We start from the raw sequence: 15,779 nt of genomic DNA on the forward strand, positions 1-15,779 counted from the left end.
GGCTTCCAGTAAAGCGCAATGTTTGATTTCCATTGTTTGGATCATAATGGCCATCGCAGCCGTTGGGTATGCGTCAGCCAGACATGTGTACCACCCACTGTGAGGGCAAATACTCCAGTGGCTGCATTGTGCAGCAGGAATTCATATTTGCAAACATTACAAAAAGATTACATCAACACACAGACTTAGAAAGACCCAGCATAGATGAACCCTGACTGACCAAGAGTCTCCAGTCAGAGAGGAATAAACAACATGTTCCAACGACGAAAACATAAAATAATAAAGCACCTTCAACAAAATTGATTGTCCTCTTAGTTTCTAAGCATAAAAAAACTCATTAAAATAAATATATAAACAGAATCAAGAGAATACATCTATAAATGTACTGTACTTCTGCCTATTTGAAAAATAATTCACTCAGTACAGGGACTTGAGTGACTGGTTAAACCAACATGAACTCGTGTTATGCAACAGACTCTGGTGTTGTTAAGTCACTCATCAGGTCTTTTTGCCAAAGAATGTTGCTCAGTAAAAGGACCTCCGAACAAAGTTTTCCCCACACTGATCTGAATGTTAAGCAGGGAAAACTGGCTGCAGGAATACAACAAATATACAAAAGCCATTTCATTAAAACGATCTGATCCAAGAATGCCAGTGAAAGTCTATTTGCTGACAACTACATCGGCATTTCTGAAAATTGAATGCAATCTTTGACACACCTAACAAAATGTATTGTAAAATATCTCTATTTTTTGGGGGGGTTCTACAATATGCCACCTGAAAGGAAGCACCTATCTCTGGGCTTTCCCAGGACTTGTCATTTTCAACAATCGTATCAAAGTGGTGGAGAGATACAGCAAGATATACCATGATGGTCGAACAATAACCCAATCTTTAAAAAAAGATGCACATTTCACCCCTTGTTTCCTCTCTGCCAAGATAGATTGCAGTAAAAGTCATTCTTAATAAGTTCATAGCATCACTTTGTTAGTTGAGTTCATACAAGGTGGTTTACTGTGAAGGTATATTGTTTCTGAGAAAATCATACCATCAGAAAGATCACATCAATTAAAGTAAATACAGACACTTTATATTGCATTGTGCTTTTTAAGATGTTCTGCAGGAAGGTCATGTTGGAGAATGTCCATAACGGTGTGTGTGCATTGAGATACGTGGACATGCAACTGCAGAGATACAGTCTAAATACCACATCTGTATCCTGCAGTGTATCCACACTCACATGTACATATATAGCCATCATGTAGGCTTTGTGTATGTGAGCGTGCTTGAATTTCTAGAAACAGTAGGTCACCGTAGTCCAGGTGAACCGACTACAGGTAGGTTCAAATTGAACAGGGGATGTGCACAGTGAGACAGTGTATACAAAGCAGATAGAGAGGCCTTCATCCCTGGAGCGCACAAGTTGTTTCAGAACTAGAAGAAAAACAGTGAGTGTTTTCTACAGACATGGAGGAAGAAGTGATCTGTTGTCAGTCGTGTGTGAGTAGCTGTGATGGTTTCCAGAGAGCTCTGGGAGTCCATGCAAGGTGACGATGTTGAATGTGTGTAAGTGTAAGTGTGTGTAAGCATGCAAATTGTTATTTTTTTCTCCATTCAATGCTACTTATTACTAAAACAACACTTTTCTCTCTTATTGAACATAGAGGAGAGCACACACCAGACTCTCAGCAGCAGTCTGCACTCTCCAGACTGACTGATTATGGCATGTGTGTATGTCCTGATAACATCCCGGCAGACTGGCCTCTGGCCAGCTATGGGCAAACTCGACCTGCCGTTTGATGTCGAGGGTTGGCTCCAGGCAGACCAACCATTGTGTCCCAAACAATGAACCCCAGACCCACTGAACTATAAACATGTCCCTTTGGGTGGCGTTTTCCTTCAGATTCTGTGCAGGAGACAGCCAAAGTCAGGAAACCTGAGCCGGCATTTCCAAATTTAGCAACTCGAAAGCCTTTAATGCTTGCTGACTTTGCATCCAAGATCACTTGTATCCTTCTCTTATAATGTAATAATACACTTGGAATGTGGACTGACACTCAAATCTGGGGTTTGAGTTCTTATCACGTTTTGTAATTTAGGAAATTTGGTTAAATTCCATGTCAAGAGTAAAAGTGTTGGGTCACCGAAATTGGTTTCTGTAAAATTGACTGTCATGGAAATGTCTTCCCCACTCTAATAATTAAAGTCTTTATTCGTGGAGGTTACTGATCTATGTTATTGCATGACATTCATACAATCTTGACTTGACTTGTAGAGTGTGGCTTAGTCACTGAGACCCTCCTTTATCTAAATGGCATGGCCTCTATCGTATATGTTTGCACGCATCTGCCCTACCGAAGTGTCCTTTAACCTCCGCATCAAAGTCACTCACAACAATCAGCATCACACAGACATTATTTCAGTTACTTGCCCTGCAGTACCCGCTGTCCACCGGCCGTGGTCGCTGAGGAGTCTCCCCAGTGAGCAGAGCGTGTGAGAGGACTTCCGGTTCCTCTGGCAGATCAGCTGACTCTGATGCTGCTGTCAGGAGACCTCACCAACTGTATTGAATGGCAACTATGAAAATTATCAAGCCATAAACAGCGATATTTATTTCCACTGCTAACGGACACATTTGGTATTCACAGGTGAGTGAAATTGTCAAACACTAGCATAATCACCTCTGCTACTGCTGTTGTTGTGACAAAGCTAAGTGGCTAACGGGTAGCTAATCCCTGCTGGATGTTGCTTGACCTTAACCATCTTTTTTTTGTTAGCTTCGGTTTGGATATAGTATGATTATCGTTTAATTGTTATTTCTGGCTCTGTAACGTTAGTAGCAGTAAGTTAATGGTAATACGTTAGTGTTTGCGAAACCGCCTGTAATAGACTTAAACACTGAATGAGCTCCTGTTGCTAGGTTAGCATCATTTCATTAGCTTGCTAGCTTAGTGGTAAACAGCACAGCAGCTTTTTGGAGCTAAGATGTAGCTAAAGAGGGGAGACATGTAAACACAGTGCTTAACCTGCACTGTAACCAAATCAGTGCTGTTGACAAAGAGACAAACTCATTGTTTCTTAATGTTTTATTAACTGCTGAGCTGTATCATAACACAGCACACATCAGTCTGAATTCAGTCTTCCTCTCTAGTTTTCTCTAGCTTCACCAGTGCTGTCGAAACCATGTCAGAGTTTTGGTTGATCTCTGCACCGGGAGAGAAAACCTGCCAGCAAACATGGGACACCATGATGGCAGCCACCACACGTACCAACAACCTCTCCACCAACCACAAGTTCAACATCCCAGACCTCAAGGTTAGCATGGATATTTGTGGGCTTCTCTGCTTTTCACAACATCACACTTTTATCCCATGCTGAAGTACAGAGGCATGACTTTGTGGTAATCAATCTATTGACTGTTGTAGTAGAATGTGCACATACGTTTCTTTTTTCATCCTTTAAAAGAAGAAAGTAATGGTGGTTTTACATGTAAAAATAGGCTAAACTCACTCACCTGATATATCCACTGTCAAGAGTAAGCTGATTGTGTGTATGGGAAGCAGTCTTCACACGGATCCGTCGCCTGCATGTTGAAGCGGTCGGTTTTGGTGAAGTTTTTGTCCACAGAGCAGCCCGACTCGTCTGGTTCGGTTCCTCTCTTTGCCGAAGGTGAAGTAAACCCGCTGACCTTGCAGCCTCGCGGGGCTGCGATGTTCTCCTGGAACTGTTAGCGATGCATGAGTGGCCCCGGACAAAGAGGCGCCATCATAAGCACACAGGGCCCCCCTCTGGATGTCACTGTAGGCGGACTGGACCTCAGATGTCACTGTTAAAACACAACCCCGCTGACCCCCGCTTCAAAACGACGCAAATCTCAGGGCTGACGACTCAAATGTGCTCAAAAGCATAATGTGCTGATGTTTGACTTTTTGTGTTGAACAACAGGTGGGGACACTAGATGTCTTGGTTGGGCTGTCGGATGAACTGGCCAAATTAGACTCCTTTGTTGAAAGGTATGCCACCCTCTGTATTCTGACTTGGAATGAACATTGCTATTAACTGAGGGCTGATTACTGTTTTAGTGCTAAATGATAATGATAAAAAATATCTCCTAACCTGCACAGCACCCCTGACTCTCTGATGTAGCTGCTTTACCGTTCCCTAATCCCTTCCCTTACCTTGTAACAGTGAGGAATTTCACAGGGGCCAGAGGCTAGCGGGGCTCGCAGTCTAAACTCGGCAATTTACAGTTGGGTGACACACCAGCAGCTCTTTTTTTAAGTCGTATTTATACCCAATGACTTATGTGCCCCGAGTGTGTTTGAGTGTAATTTATAGCCTTTTGGAAATGCTGACATCCCAAAACTCACACAGAGCCATTACTGCCTGAGCTCTGCTTTGCTTCCTCTGTAGATATTCTAAGACTGTGAGAAACACACGGTTTCACTTTGTCTGACTGCAGCCTTTAATCTAGTTCCTTTTCGTCCACCGTATCTGGGGAGAAAAAAGAATACCTAAAATTGCACCCATAAATGCATTTTATTGGAGTTTTGATTGGATTATTTGGATATGGGTTATTTTGTTGTCCTTTGTCATTATAAGAACAATACAAATCTTTTTATAGATAGACAAGATTAAACCTAAGTGGCAGATGTACTTTCTTATGAATTTTTAGGCTTGAGGTGTGACTTGGCTGTCAGTGTCTAGCTGGCTTCACTGCTGTAGACACAGCTCTGCTTTTGATGTGCTGCTGAACGCTTAAAAATCCTGAACCTCTGCAAGTCTGCCATATTATAAATTGCCTTGTCAGGAAATTACCGTAACAGTAATATGTGAAAGCTTTTGGTGTGTGTGTGTGTGTGTGTGTGTGTGTGTGTGTGTGTGTGTGTGTGTGTGTGTGTGTGTGTGTGTTATATTTGGGAGATGAGGTCGTGTGAGCATGTGCAGGGCGAACACTCGGTCTGCACCGGCTCTGTGCTCTCAGTTTGCGTTGGCATGGCGTTGTTTTGATGTCTCCCGGTTGTTCACAGTGTGGTGAAGAAGGTTGCTCAGTACATGGCTGACGTGCTGGAGGACAGTCGAGACAAAGTGCAGGAGAACCTGCTGGCCAACGGAGGTACACTGATGTTTGCAAGTAACACTTGTCAAGATTATTGTAGCACCAAAACAAGCCATGGAAATGTGAAGCAAAGTTAACTAGACTATAACGCTAATAACACTGAAGTCACACTGATGTTGTTCTGAATATTCTTAACCGTCCTTGAAAATTCGAACTGACAACTATCAGATCTGAAATCACACTGTAATGAAATTGTAGCTTTACCTTATCTTCTGTCTCAATATAATCTGATAATAAGCTGATTATAGCCTGACGGTCTCTTGTTGTCTTTTTTTTCCAGTTGATCTTGTCACCTATATCACCAGATTCCAATGGGACATGGCAAAATATCCCATCAAACAGTCACTTAAAAACATCTCTGAAATCATCGCAAAGGTAGGTCTCTGCACTCTGTGTGTGCGTTTGTCAATATTTGTACATATATTGTTGTGAATTGTCTCTGTGTATGTTTGTAGTCTAGATGGCAGTGGTAGAGCTCTAGTGTAGGATTCTATTTCCCACTGGGCCCATCCAGCGCCTATAGGGGCTCTGAGCGGAGAGTGTGTCTTAAAGGGCATGTCACTCTGCATTTTACTTGTCGGTCGTAAATAATTTCATCCACGTTTCTCACCGTTTCCCAGCAAGTAAGCCAGATTGACAATGACCTGAAGGCCAGAGCATCCGCCTACAACAACCTGAAGGGAAACCTGCAGAACCTAGAGAGGAAGAACGCGTGAGTGACCTACATGTACCAATGTGCACGTCATCAAAAAGCAAATTATATTAACTTCACGGATCATCTACCGTGTTCACGTGACGGTGTCGGCATGGTCAGAAAAGTTACTGCGACTCCGAACAGCTTTTGTCGATGCCGTCTCTGTGTCGCGTCCATGTTATTGTAACACTGTCGTCCGCCACCAGGGGGAGCCTGCTGACCAGGAGCCTGGCCGACATCGTCAAGAAGGAAGACTTCGTTCTCGACTCGGAGTACCTCATCACTATGCTGGTAGTTGTACCAAAGTGAGTATTGTTTCTCGAGAAGGCCTCAGGAGAAAGAGAGATGAGCTGCGCTCTTAGTGTCTCCTCATCCTCTGTTCTTTCAGGCTGGGGTACGCAGACTGGCAGAAAACATACGAGACACTGGCTGAGATGGTGGTGCCCCGATCCTCAAAGTGAGTGATGTCATCAGTGATTTTGATTTCATCTGTATTTATATGGCCATTAATTTACAGTTTGTCGTGAGCATCATAACAGCCGTATAACAAGTTCCTGTCTTTTCCTCCAGTCTGCTGTTTGAAGACAATGACAGCGGACTGTTCAGCGTCACTCTGTTCCTGAAAGCCATCGACGACTTCAAACACAAAGCCAGAGAGAACAAGTAAGAGTCGTCGCACTGAGAAAACACGCGCCGTCATTGGCAAGAGGTGAAACGTGTTCAAAGGAAGCCAGACTGTGCGGCAAATATAGATAGCTCTGACTAAATATATCAAGTGGATGTTGAATCACAGGGTTTATATTCGGAACTTTATACACACACAGATATATTCACGATGAGATGAAGCTGATTTCTTCCCCCGACATCTTGTTTCTAGGTTCACAGTGAGAGAGTTCCAGTACAACGAGGAGGAGATGAAGGCAGACAAAGAGGAGATGACGCGGCTCTGCACAGATAAGAAGAAGCAGTTTGTAAGTGATGGAACAGGAAATCATTTTCATCGTTGTTCTTAAGTTGTTTTCTTTTGCAAATAGTCTTGGTGTAAGTAGTTATTGTGTAGCTTTCTCTTGGAGATTTGTTTGCAATTTCTTTTTTAATTTTGAGTACATTATAAAGATAAACTTACAGAGATGTCAATCCTGGCTGAGGTCGGTGTTAGTCTCTTTATTAAGTTACTCTTATTTGTCAAAATGACCATTTTCTCCTATGACAATGTATGTCAATGGGGAAGGTTTTCCAGGTAGTAAATCACAACTGCTGAGAATTCCTAGTTTAATGATGAAAATGATTAAACCCAAAGATGACAAACAGCAAGCAATGCTTTCATTAGGATAATGTCAATTTAGTAGTTTTACAAATGTTTTGTTTTTTATCTGACTGGTTGATTTTTTGTATTAGAAATAATTGAGTGATTACATTTTATTTTTCAGAAAACAGCCAATTAAAGAGCCTGAATCAGTTTGAAATCTTCTTTCCTCTCCTGTTTGGGCGAGATTGTAAGAGTGCCACATCCCCAAAAAAAGCTATAACCCTAATCCGTATCTGCTCTCTGCAGGGCCCGCTTGTCCGATGGCTGAAAGTGAACTTCAGTGAAGCCTTCATCGCATGGATTCACATCAAAGCACTGAGGGTGTTTGTGGAATCTGTTTTAAGGTACTGTCATCAGAAATACAGTCTCAATATCGCCCATACATACAGTATAACTGATTATAAACTGGCAGCAGTTCAAAAACAAAATAAAGAAAGAAAGTGATTTATGCATTACTTGTATATGTAACGTTTTCCTCCAGATATGGGCTGCCGGTGAACTTTCAGGCCATGCTCTTGCAGCCAACCAAGAAGACCATGAAGAAGCTGAGGGAGGTGCTGAATGATCTGTACAAACATCTGGACAGCAGTGCAGCTGCTATCATCGACGTGAGTACTTTGATATGATTGTGTAACGGCTCTCACTACAAGGTAGAAGCAACAAGAAAAACTCTGCACATCTCGGAGGAACATAGTCATGTGCTACAATAATAACCTTATAATATGATTATCTTATCAGAAGTTAGGATATACAATATTATGTCGGTATGTATCCCTACAATAATTCCATGACTTAAATGAATCCCAAAGTATCTTTTTCAGAGACTATTCTTTGTAGCTATTATAGACATAAATGTTATATTGTAATGTAGTGCATTGCAAAATAACTAGTTTCAACAACAGACCATGTGTCTTAAAGCCACATTACACACTAATTCAAAGCAGCTTTCGAGTGTGTTCACACTTGAGAAGTGACAAAGTAAAGTATACTCAAACCACACTTTATGAAAGCTTGATATTTTCAGTCTCACTTTTCATTTACTGAATACTTTCCTGTTAGTGAAATGGTAAAAGTAAGTCGATGTTTTTTGGGGGGCAGGGATATGTAACTCCAAAAACATAGTATGACGATTAGCATGTCGTAGATTCTGTATAGAATCGTTATTAATGTGGGACACAATCTCTTTCTCTCCTCCATCACTGCGTGAGATAGTAACAGGTGCTCCTTCTCATGGCCAGAGCTGGTTACTGCAATAAAAGTAGTACAGTGGTCTTAACCTCTACATACAATCTATGCTGTGAACTTGCAGTCGTGTACCAAATAATGTTTTATATTGAGGCATAAGGCTGTATTGATTGATGTTCCAGTCTTTAAACAATGTTGTATAAATAGGTTTTTGTTGTTATTTACGCTTTATTAATATATATATATACACACACACGTACGTGTGCACATCCATATGTACAAACACATTTATATCAACCCACAATGCACTTGTAGGAAAAAAACAACAAAAAAACATTTCTAAATTGGAAGATATGCCCTCAACGTAAGTATATTACTGCTACTATATATAATCAGGCCTTATAAGTGAGAAAGGACATTTTGTCCCAAAATGTTTTATCAAAAATATGAATTTGAGTTAGTTGTGTAAATGAGTTACTGATAAGAAACTTAGCATGAAATGGAGTTTTGGCAAAATCCAAATCCGTTTGTATTTCAAAGTTTGAAGTTAATTTTAGGGATTTAGGGAGTGAGATGTTTTTAGCTAAACACTACATGCTGCTGTGTTTTCCTCAGAACGTTTTTCATTTGACCTCATGGGTGGCGTTCATTTCTCAGTTTTGAAAACAGCTGCTTACACACGCTAACAGCCTCAACTGTCTTTTTCTGTGTGTTGTTTTTTTGTCAGGTTGCGATGGACATCCCGGGCCTGAACCTGAGCCAGCAGGAGTATTATCCTTACGTCTACGACAAGATCAACTGCAACCTGTTTGACTTTAAAGTTTAACACTTTCCTCATTTTCTCTTTATGCTGAGTGCTGATAATAACAACAACCCCCCCCCCCGCGCACTGTCCGTCTCCTCACTGTCGCCTCTCCCTATCAGCCGCTTGAATGACACGCTGCATGTTCATTCCTTGTGGTGAAACAGCCCAACAGCGAGCTTCTACCACTTTTACAACCAAAATACAAAAAAAGACTTTTAATTATTGTTTTTGTTTACAGTTTGTTTTTCTTCTTTTTTGATGTAAAATTGATTAAGAAATCATGTTTAAAAGATGTATATTTACTGCGTCATTCCACATGGGTTGGCTTTTATTGACAGCGACATCCTCGATGTTCAAGGATTTATGTTTACATGTTATCACTGTAACCCACGGCAACCAGACCTGCTATGTGTTTATGAGATTGTGGGGTGGCTTTACGTAACAAAGATGTGATACGAGTGTGTGTGTGTTGTCGTCTCATGTTGTGTATATTTGCTGTCAAATAAGATCTGTATCAGAGTATTGTGTGTAAGCCAGTGATTCAATAAATATGATTGATGAATAAATCTTATCAAATGTGTGGGAATTTGTGAAGGGATTCATAAGTGACAGGTTTTTTGTTATTATTGAATTCAGGATATTTTATTGTATTATATTTAAAAAAATTATTTCACTTTATAGATATGTGAAAGTCTGTTATTTGGTCTTTTGTGTGTGAAACTTTTATGCTCCCGGTTTTGGCCAGAACTCCCTTTGGAAAAGAGGTTTTAAATCTTAATAGGACTATCCTGGCAAAATAAAGGTTAAATAAACAAAAACGAATCAATATGAACTCGGTGTAAGCGTGATATGGTGATGTACGTGTGGGAGAAATGAAAAAGAGACATGTTGACCCAGCTCTGTGTAGTAAAAAGAGATCCTCTGTGAAGCCTCGTGATGACTCATGATCATATGCAGAGCTGCAGGCCGTCTGAAGGACAGTTCCTCTTTAAGCAGAAATCCTTTGGAATCCACATGGCTTCAGGAGAAATACTTCAGTTTCAACATGGAGGACAGCTGGAGACATCGACAGCAGAGGGCACCAAACAGACACTGAAGACGAGGTCCTTGCATGGTATATTTGAACATGTTGGAAGACAAAACCTCAATTACAGTATCAAAAGTACATTCATTGGACACAATATGCAAAGTGACCCTGCCAGTGTTATTGTTACGTCGATGATTCATTATGTTTTACAAACTGATCTTGTGTTTTGTGCCTGACATCTGAAATAATAGTAAGACGCTACAGCTGGTAAATAAACATACGGCTAAAACATTCCCATTGAAATATAGTGCAGTAGAATTATAAAGTACAATGGAGATACTCGCATAAAGTACAAGTACCTCAAAATTGTAAATAAGTACATTACGGGAGAGTACTTGCTTTTGTAAAAACAGTTTATTTTTACTTCTCTACCACATACAGATCAGAGTACGTGCGTCTGAACTGCATGAAAGTGCCATGACCTTAAAATGGCATCAAGTCATACAAGAGATCTGCACACAGCACTGACGGCTCTCAATAAAATAACATTTGACAGAACAATGTACTGATCTAACAAAGATCTTAGAAATGCATTGTCAGAATGCAGACGTCTCTCCGAGGTGTTTCTAAACTGCATTATTGAGAGTCAATACTGGATCAATCAGTGTACAGGTAACTACTCCTTAAGGGGACAAAGTATGGCAATAATTGCAATGGAAGTAGAATACAACAGACAAATGACAGGAAAAAATGTAGGAAAATATTACAAAGGAACAAGTTGAATTGAAATCACGAAAAAACATTCACATGAATGAAGTATCCAAGGAAGAAACAATTATTATAGAAACTACCACAAACATGTAAATAGATATAATGGAACATAATAAGGAAGTACACAACAGCAGTAGGCTAGCATTAATATTAATGCCTGGAAGAAAAAAAGTTGTTCGACAATTAAGTGAAAACACCTGTGTGGGTGGACTGTGCTTGTGCTTTTGATATCTGATGATTTAAAAAACACACAACAAAACATAAATGAAAAAAAAAGATTAAAAACAACAGACGCAATAGAACTTTATTCAGAGGGGAAGTATTTGATAAATAAATACATTTATATAAATAAAAATGGATTAATTAATAAACAGCGCCAGTTACTTCGTTACAAATAACAAGCAATGAACACACCGGACAAAAAATGTTTGGTGTTGCTATGTAAACATGATACAATGGACAAAGAAAAATAAAAACAAGTATGAAAAGACATGTTTAAAAAGCTCTAAATGTTTCCAACTGGAGACATTATGTGTAGACTGCAGGTGCCCTATACCTCCCACCCTCTGTGCATTACTCATAGCCTGTTACAGTTCTACCGTCAACCCCAGGTTTTCTGTCACTCTGTGATTAATTGATTAAACACCCATGTATTTAGTAGCCCATATGCATACCACGTAAGCAGGGCGTAAATAGTACATCACCTCAGCTGGTATTGTACTTCAGTGGTGCATATTTCCTTAAAAATTGTGTGATTACATCTCACCACCTACAAGCATGTGACTGAGAAAATGTGAGGGTTTTTGGGGGGGGGGCGGATTCTGGGGCCTCTTGAAAATTCTCTGGTTGGTGATCCTACTTTGACTCCCATAAAACCTGCGTGAATGAACTGTATCTGAATTATTAACCACACTGGATTTGAAAAGGAACAGAAGGAAATATCTTGCATCAATGACTGACCATGTCTTCTAATCAATCCTCTCAAAAAGCCAGGGAATAAGATGCAGGGAGAGAGAGAGATCATGTGATGAAAGAGTGAGCCTTGCTTGCTGGGTTGTGTAATGAGACACACAAACACACGGCGGAGACTACAATCACACAACTTCCCCACCCCCCACACACACATACACACACACGCACACACCGTCTTGTGACCGCGCTGGTGGTACCGAAACCTGGACGAGACGTAAGCGCGGGCGGGGAAAAAATATCCACCGGCGCGCTGCTGGTCGCTGCCCCGGGGAGCAGGAGCGAGAAGCATCCATGCCGCCAGGTTCCCTCTCACACATCGGCCTGGACCTGCTCTCGTAATCGGGCCTCCTCCTCCTGCGCTGCTGAGATAATGAAAGGATGGCCGAGCGGCGACGCGGGGACCACGGAGGGCTGACGGATGCCGCCGCGGCGGCGACTCACCGGGATGAGCAGCAGCGTCGCAGCGCGATGAGTTCGACGGAGGAAGCGGCAGTGGAGAGTCTCTCCCTGGAGGAGATACTGAGGCTTTATAGCCAGCCCATCAACGAGGAGCAGGCATGGGCGGTGTGTTACCAGTGCTGCAGGACGCTGGCGAAGGGGCACAGGAGCAGGGGGAGCTCCTCCGCCGCCGCCGGAGCATCATCAGCGGCGGCTCCGATGAGGATATTGGGACCGGAGGATGTCAGGATACAGAAAGACGGGTCCGTGAGGGTGGAACACCGGGACTGTGAAGGTAAACTATTATGTGAGAATGAGTGCGCCTAAAGCTGCTCTCGATCTAGGCCAGACCATCACTTGCATTTCAAATAATGGGGTGTTGTGATTGTAAGACAAGATAGCCTACGAAATCACATCACTAGTGTATAATCCCTAATGTAATATAGTGATAACACAGAGCAATAACAGTACTATAAATATAACATCCAGCACGTAGAGGCTTTAGATGTTTTCCCTGATCAGGTGCTATATCAGTCTTTAATCTACAGCAGGACAACATCAGCCAGAGTCATGGGGCCCAATTACACCTGATCACTGACAAACAAATGTCTCTCACTGATTTTCACTTTTCCTCCTCACCTAGGGCACGTGTGTGTGTGTGCGTGCATGTGTGTACATCACGGGCTACATCTCTCATTGAAGGCCTCTCAGCCTGTTTGCCACTTCACATCACATCGGCGGGCTCTCCGATTAAAGCATGTCATTATTGCAAGCTGAAATGTGCATGCATGGGGCCGATGTATAGTGTGTGAACAGAAAAGGGTGATGGTCCACCCCTGCGCGGGCCTTGTGTTTTGAATGGCCTGATTACAGCTGCTCCTAACTGCCTGTGACACGGGGGCCCTGCTGTGCTCCGAAAACATCCAGGAAAGTGAAAGGAGACAGTGGAAGCATATAGCAAGCCAAATGATAAATCACTGCAACATTGTGGAAGATATCCCTTTGGGGGCTTTGCACAGTGTCTGTGGGGCTACATGCAGGGCGTTTATCCTGACTTTATTGTGCTTTATGGTAATTTGTGTCTCACATGGGACAGAGTTACAGCGTTTATGTGGTATTTGTCGAGCATCCCTCACACTACAGGAGCTTTTTTTTTTACAAGGTACCAACCAGGATTCAAAACAGATGACACTGCATGCCGTGTGATGGGCGTGTCTGTGTCTGTCTGAACACAAAACAGTGTCCTGTCAGACGTAGGCCTGGCATGTTCAGTGTATGCTGTAATCACAGCTGCTGATGCAGTGAACACAGAGTGTAGAGCAGACTGACTAAATCCCTCTCTATCCATCTATCTGTCTCTGTCCGTAATGGACTACACCTGAGGGATAGGCTCTTTACTCCAGCTGCAATGTCCACACACACACACACACACACACACACACTACTGAACACTGCTCGGTCAACATTTTGGCCTTTGATTTGATAACTGCGCCGCATTTCTGTGAGGGTGATGCCGTTTGTGGCCTGTTGGTCTATGCTTAGAATGAATGGGCTATTTTTAGGAGTATGGAAGGGACCATTGGAGAGGGGAGTCCAGGCTTTTATTCCTCAGCTGCTGTAATGTCCCATCATGCAAAACGTATTGACTTGTTGTAGTTATGCATGTTTTGGGGCATTTGTATTTGCAATATACATCTTATTTATTTATATATAAGAAATAAATTAAAGGAGTTTAAATGCAGCTTTATTTGAGTATCGACAATATAAACATTGCCAAGCAGCACAACAGTGCCAATGATAAATAAATAAATAATCTATTTTGATTCTCTTCAAAACCACAATTATATTGAGAGGGGATGAAGGTAAAAGGAGCTGCTGCCAAAACGATACAGATGAACATCTTACCGTTTCCTTCACGTCATACTCAAAATGTGCAAATTATTAAACACACTTTTCATGTAGTAAACGGATACGGCGAAACGCGTTATCTTACAAAGACTGCATTTTAAACATGTATCCATTACTTCTATCTGACTATTGAAAGTGATCATTCATTAGCTAACTATATCAAGTCTTCATTTCTTCCTCCCAATCCTTCCATGAACCCCATGACGAGTTATGAAGTACCTCTGGCTGGGAGTCACTGCTCTGCACGTCTTCAGTCTAAGTCATACTGGGAGTGTTTTGCAAGTGTTTTGGTCAGTGCTCTGCAACCGCACAAATGGTCTCGCTTTGCAGGGTGATTTGCTGGTCTAATTCAGTGCAGTCTCTCTCTGTCTCTGATGCACAAGCTCGAGTCAGATAAAGTCATTCATGTAAATAATTTGATAAATCTGTGGCAAAAGTTTTCAGGATTTAGGAGTTCTGAAACTCTCGTCTGCAAAAATTGACTTTGAGTTAAATGCCGACAAGGTTAGTGTTTGACCCACTCGTTACCACGTCCGCCAAGGGCCGGGCCATAATTCAATATGATAATTAATCGTCTTTCAATGGAATCATATCGTGATAAAATGGTATATCGAGATATCGTGGTACACAATCACCTCGTCTAAATTGATCATAACGCGCCTGAAGGTCTTATTTAAATGACTTTTCATTTGTCAAGTATTTAATTCACACAAGAGTATACAAAACCGTGTGGTTATTTCATATAGACCACTTATTTCGTGAATTACCAGAAAACATGCTGTATCGTGATATATATCGTGATATATATCGTGATATATATCGTTATGATATCGCGATAGAAGATTTTGTCTCGGCCTATACGTTCGCCCAGTATTCTTTTATTCCGCAGGTCATATGGAGCGCCTGACACTTTGTATTACATCTTAATACATCATGACAGCAGGACACTTTTTTAGAACCTCTGCAAATAGTTCTCTGTCTCGTCTCGACTTTGACGAATATTTTTAACATCCTACTTTTTTACCAATCGTTATAGCACTATCGAGAAAGCGCATTGGTTTATCTGCTTCCCCTGTTTTGTAGTGCTCATATCACACTGCTCTTCTTCACCTTACATACAGCAGCGTGGCATTCAAACCTGCTGATGCTGAAGTTAAGGGCCCGAGATGATGTCATAGCTGTTGTGATGTTGCGTTACCGCGTGTCACAAGACAAAACAGCCAATTAGTTTCGTGATTCATCTGTCAGCAGGCTGTTTGTTCACAAAGTACAAGCTGGGCAGATGTAGCCCGGGGGAGCATTTAAGTGGGTCTTCTTTTTGAAGGGAGTACATTCATGCAGCGTGGCTCCTTGGGAGGGGTCTTCTCATCATCGGTCACATGCTACAAACCGCTGAAGTAATTAGAAATGAAACAGAGCTTTTATTAAAACTGGTCTAGTTTGCATAGTGAGAGTGAAGAGTATTTCTTCATTGAAAGAAGAGCAGAGAACGCCACCGAAAGCTTTTCTTGATGGAAAAGATGTTTTCGCTATTTTCCCGACTGAGAGTTT

At 41.7% G+C, this 15,779-nt stretch overlaps 2 protein-coding genes across 2 annotated transcripts in view; both read left to right on the forward strand.

Moving 5' to 3' along the window:
• The first annotated feature begins 2,508 nt into the window (after window positions 1-2,508).
• On the forward strand, window positions 2,509-9,688 carry LOC142955183 (V-type proton ATPase subunit C 1-A-like). Its single transcript, XM_076096628.1, has 13 exons — window positions 2,509-2,648; window positions 3,152-3,315; window positions 3,946-4,013; window positions 5,031-5,116; window positions 5,400-5,494; window positions 5,740-5,831; window positions 6,020-6,118; window positions 6,202-6,270; window positions 6,384-6,476; window positions 6,691-6,784; window positions 7,369-7,466; window positions 7,604-7,730; window positions 9,035-9,688. The coding sequence occupies exons 2-13, from the start codon at window positions 3,184-3,186 to the stop codon at window positions 9,131-9,133; spliced, it is 1,152 nt and encodes a 383-aa protein (XP_075952743.1). The 5' UTR covers window positions 2,509-2,648; window positions 3,152-3,183; the 3' UTR covers window positions 9,134-9,688.
• A 2,572-nt stretch (window positions 9,689-12,260) lies between these two features.
• spire1b (spire-type actin nucleation factor 1b) overlaps window positions 12,261-15,779 on the forward strand; it is a 37,268-nt gene continuing 33,749 nt past the window's right edge. Inside the window, exon 1 of the mRNA XM_076096566.1 lies at window positions 12,261-12,615. Within this exon, the coding sequence (XP_075952681.1) occupies window positions 12,261-12,615 (355 nt within the window). The remainder of the gene's footprint in view (window positions 12,616-15,779) is intronic.

Source organism: Anarhichas minor, unplaced genomic scaffold (genome assembly GCF_050575085.1).
Source record: "Anarhichas minor isolate MPS153535 unplaced genomic scaffold, ASM5057508v1 ptg000022l, whole genome shotgun sequence".
Lineage (NCBI taxonomy): Eukaryota > Metazoa > Chordata > Actinopteri > Perciformes > Anarhichadidae > Anarhichas > Anarhichas minor.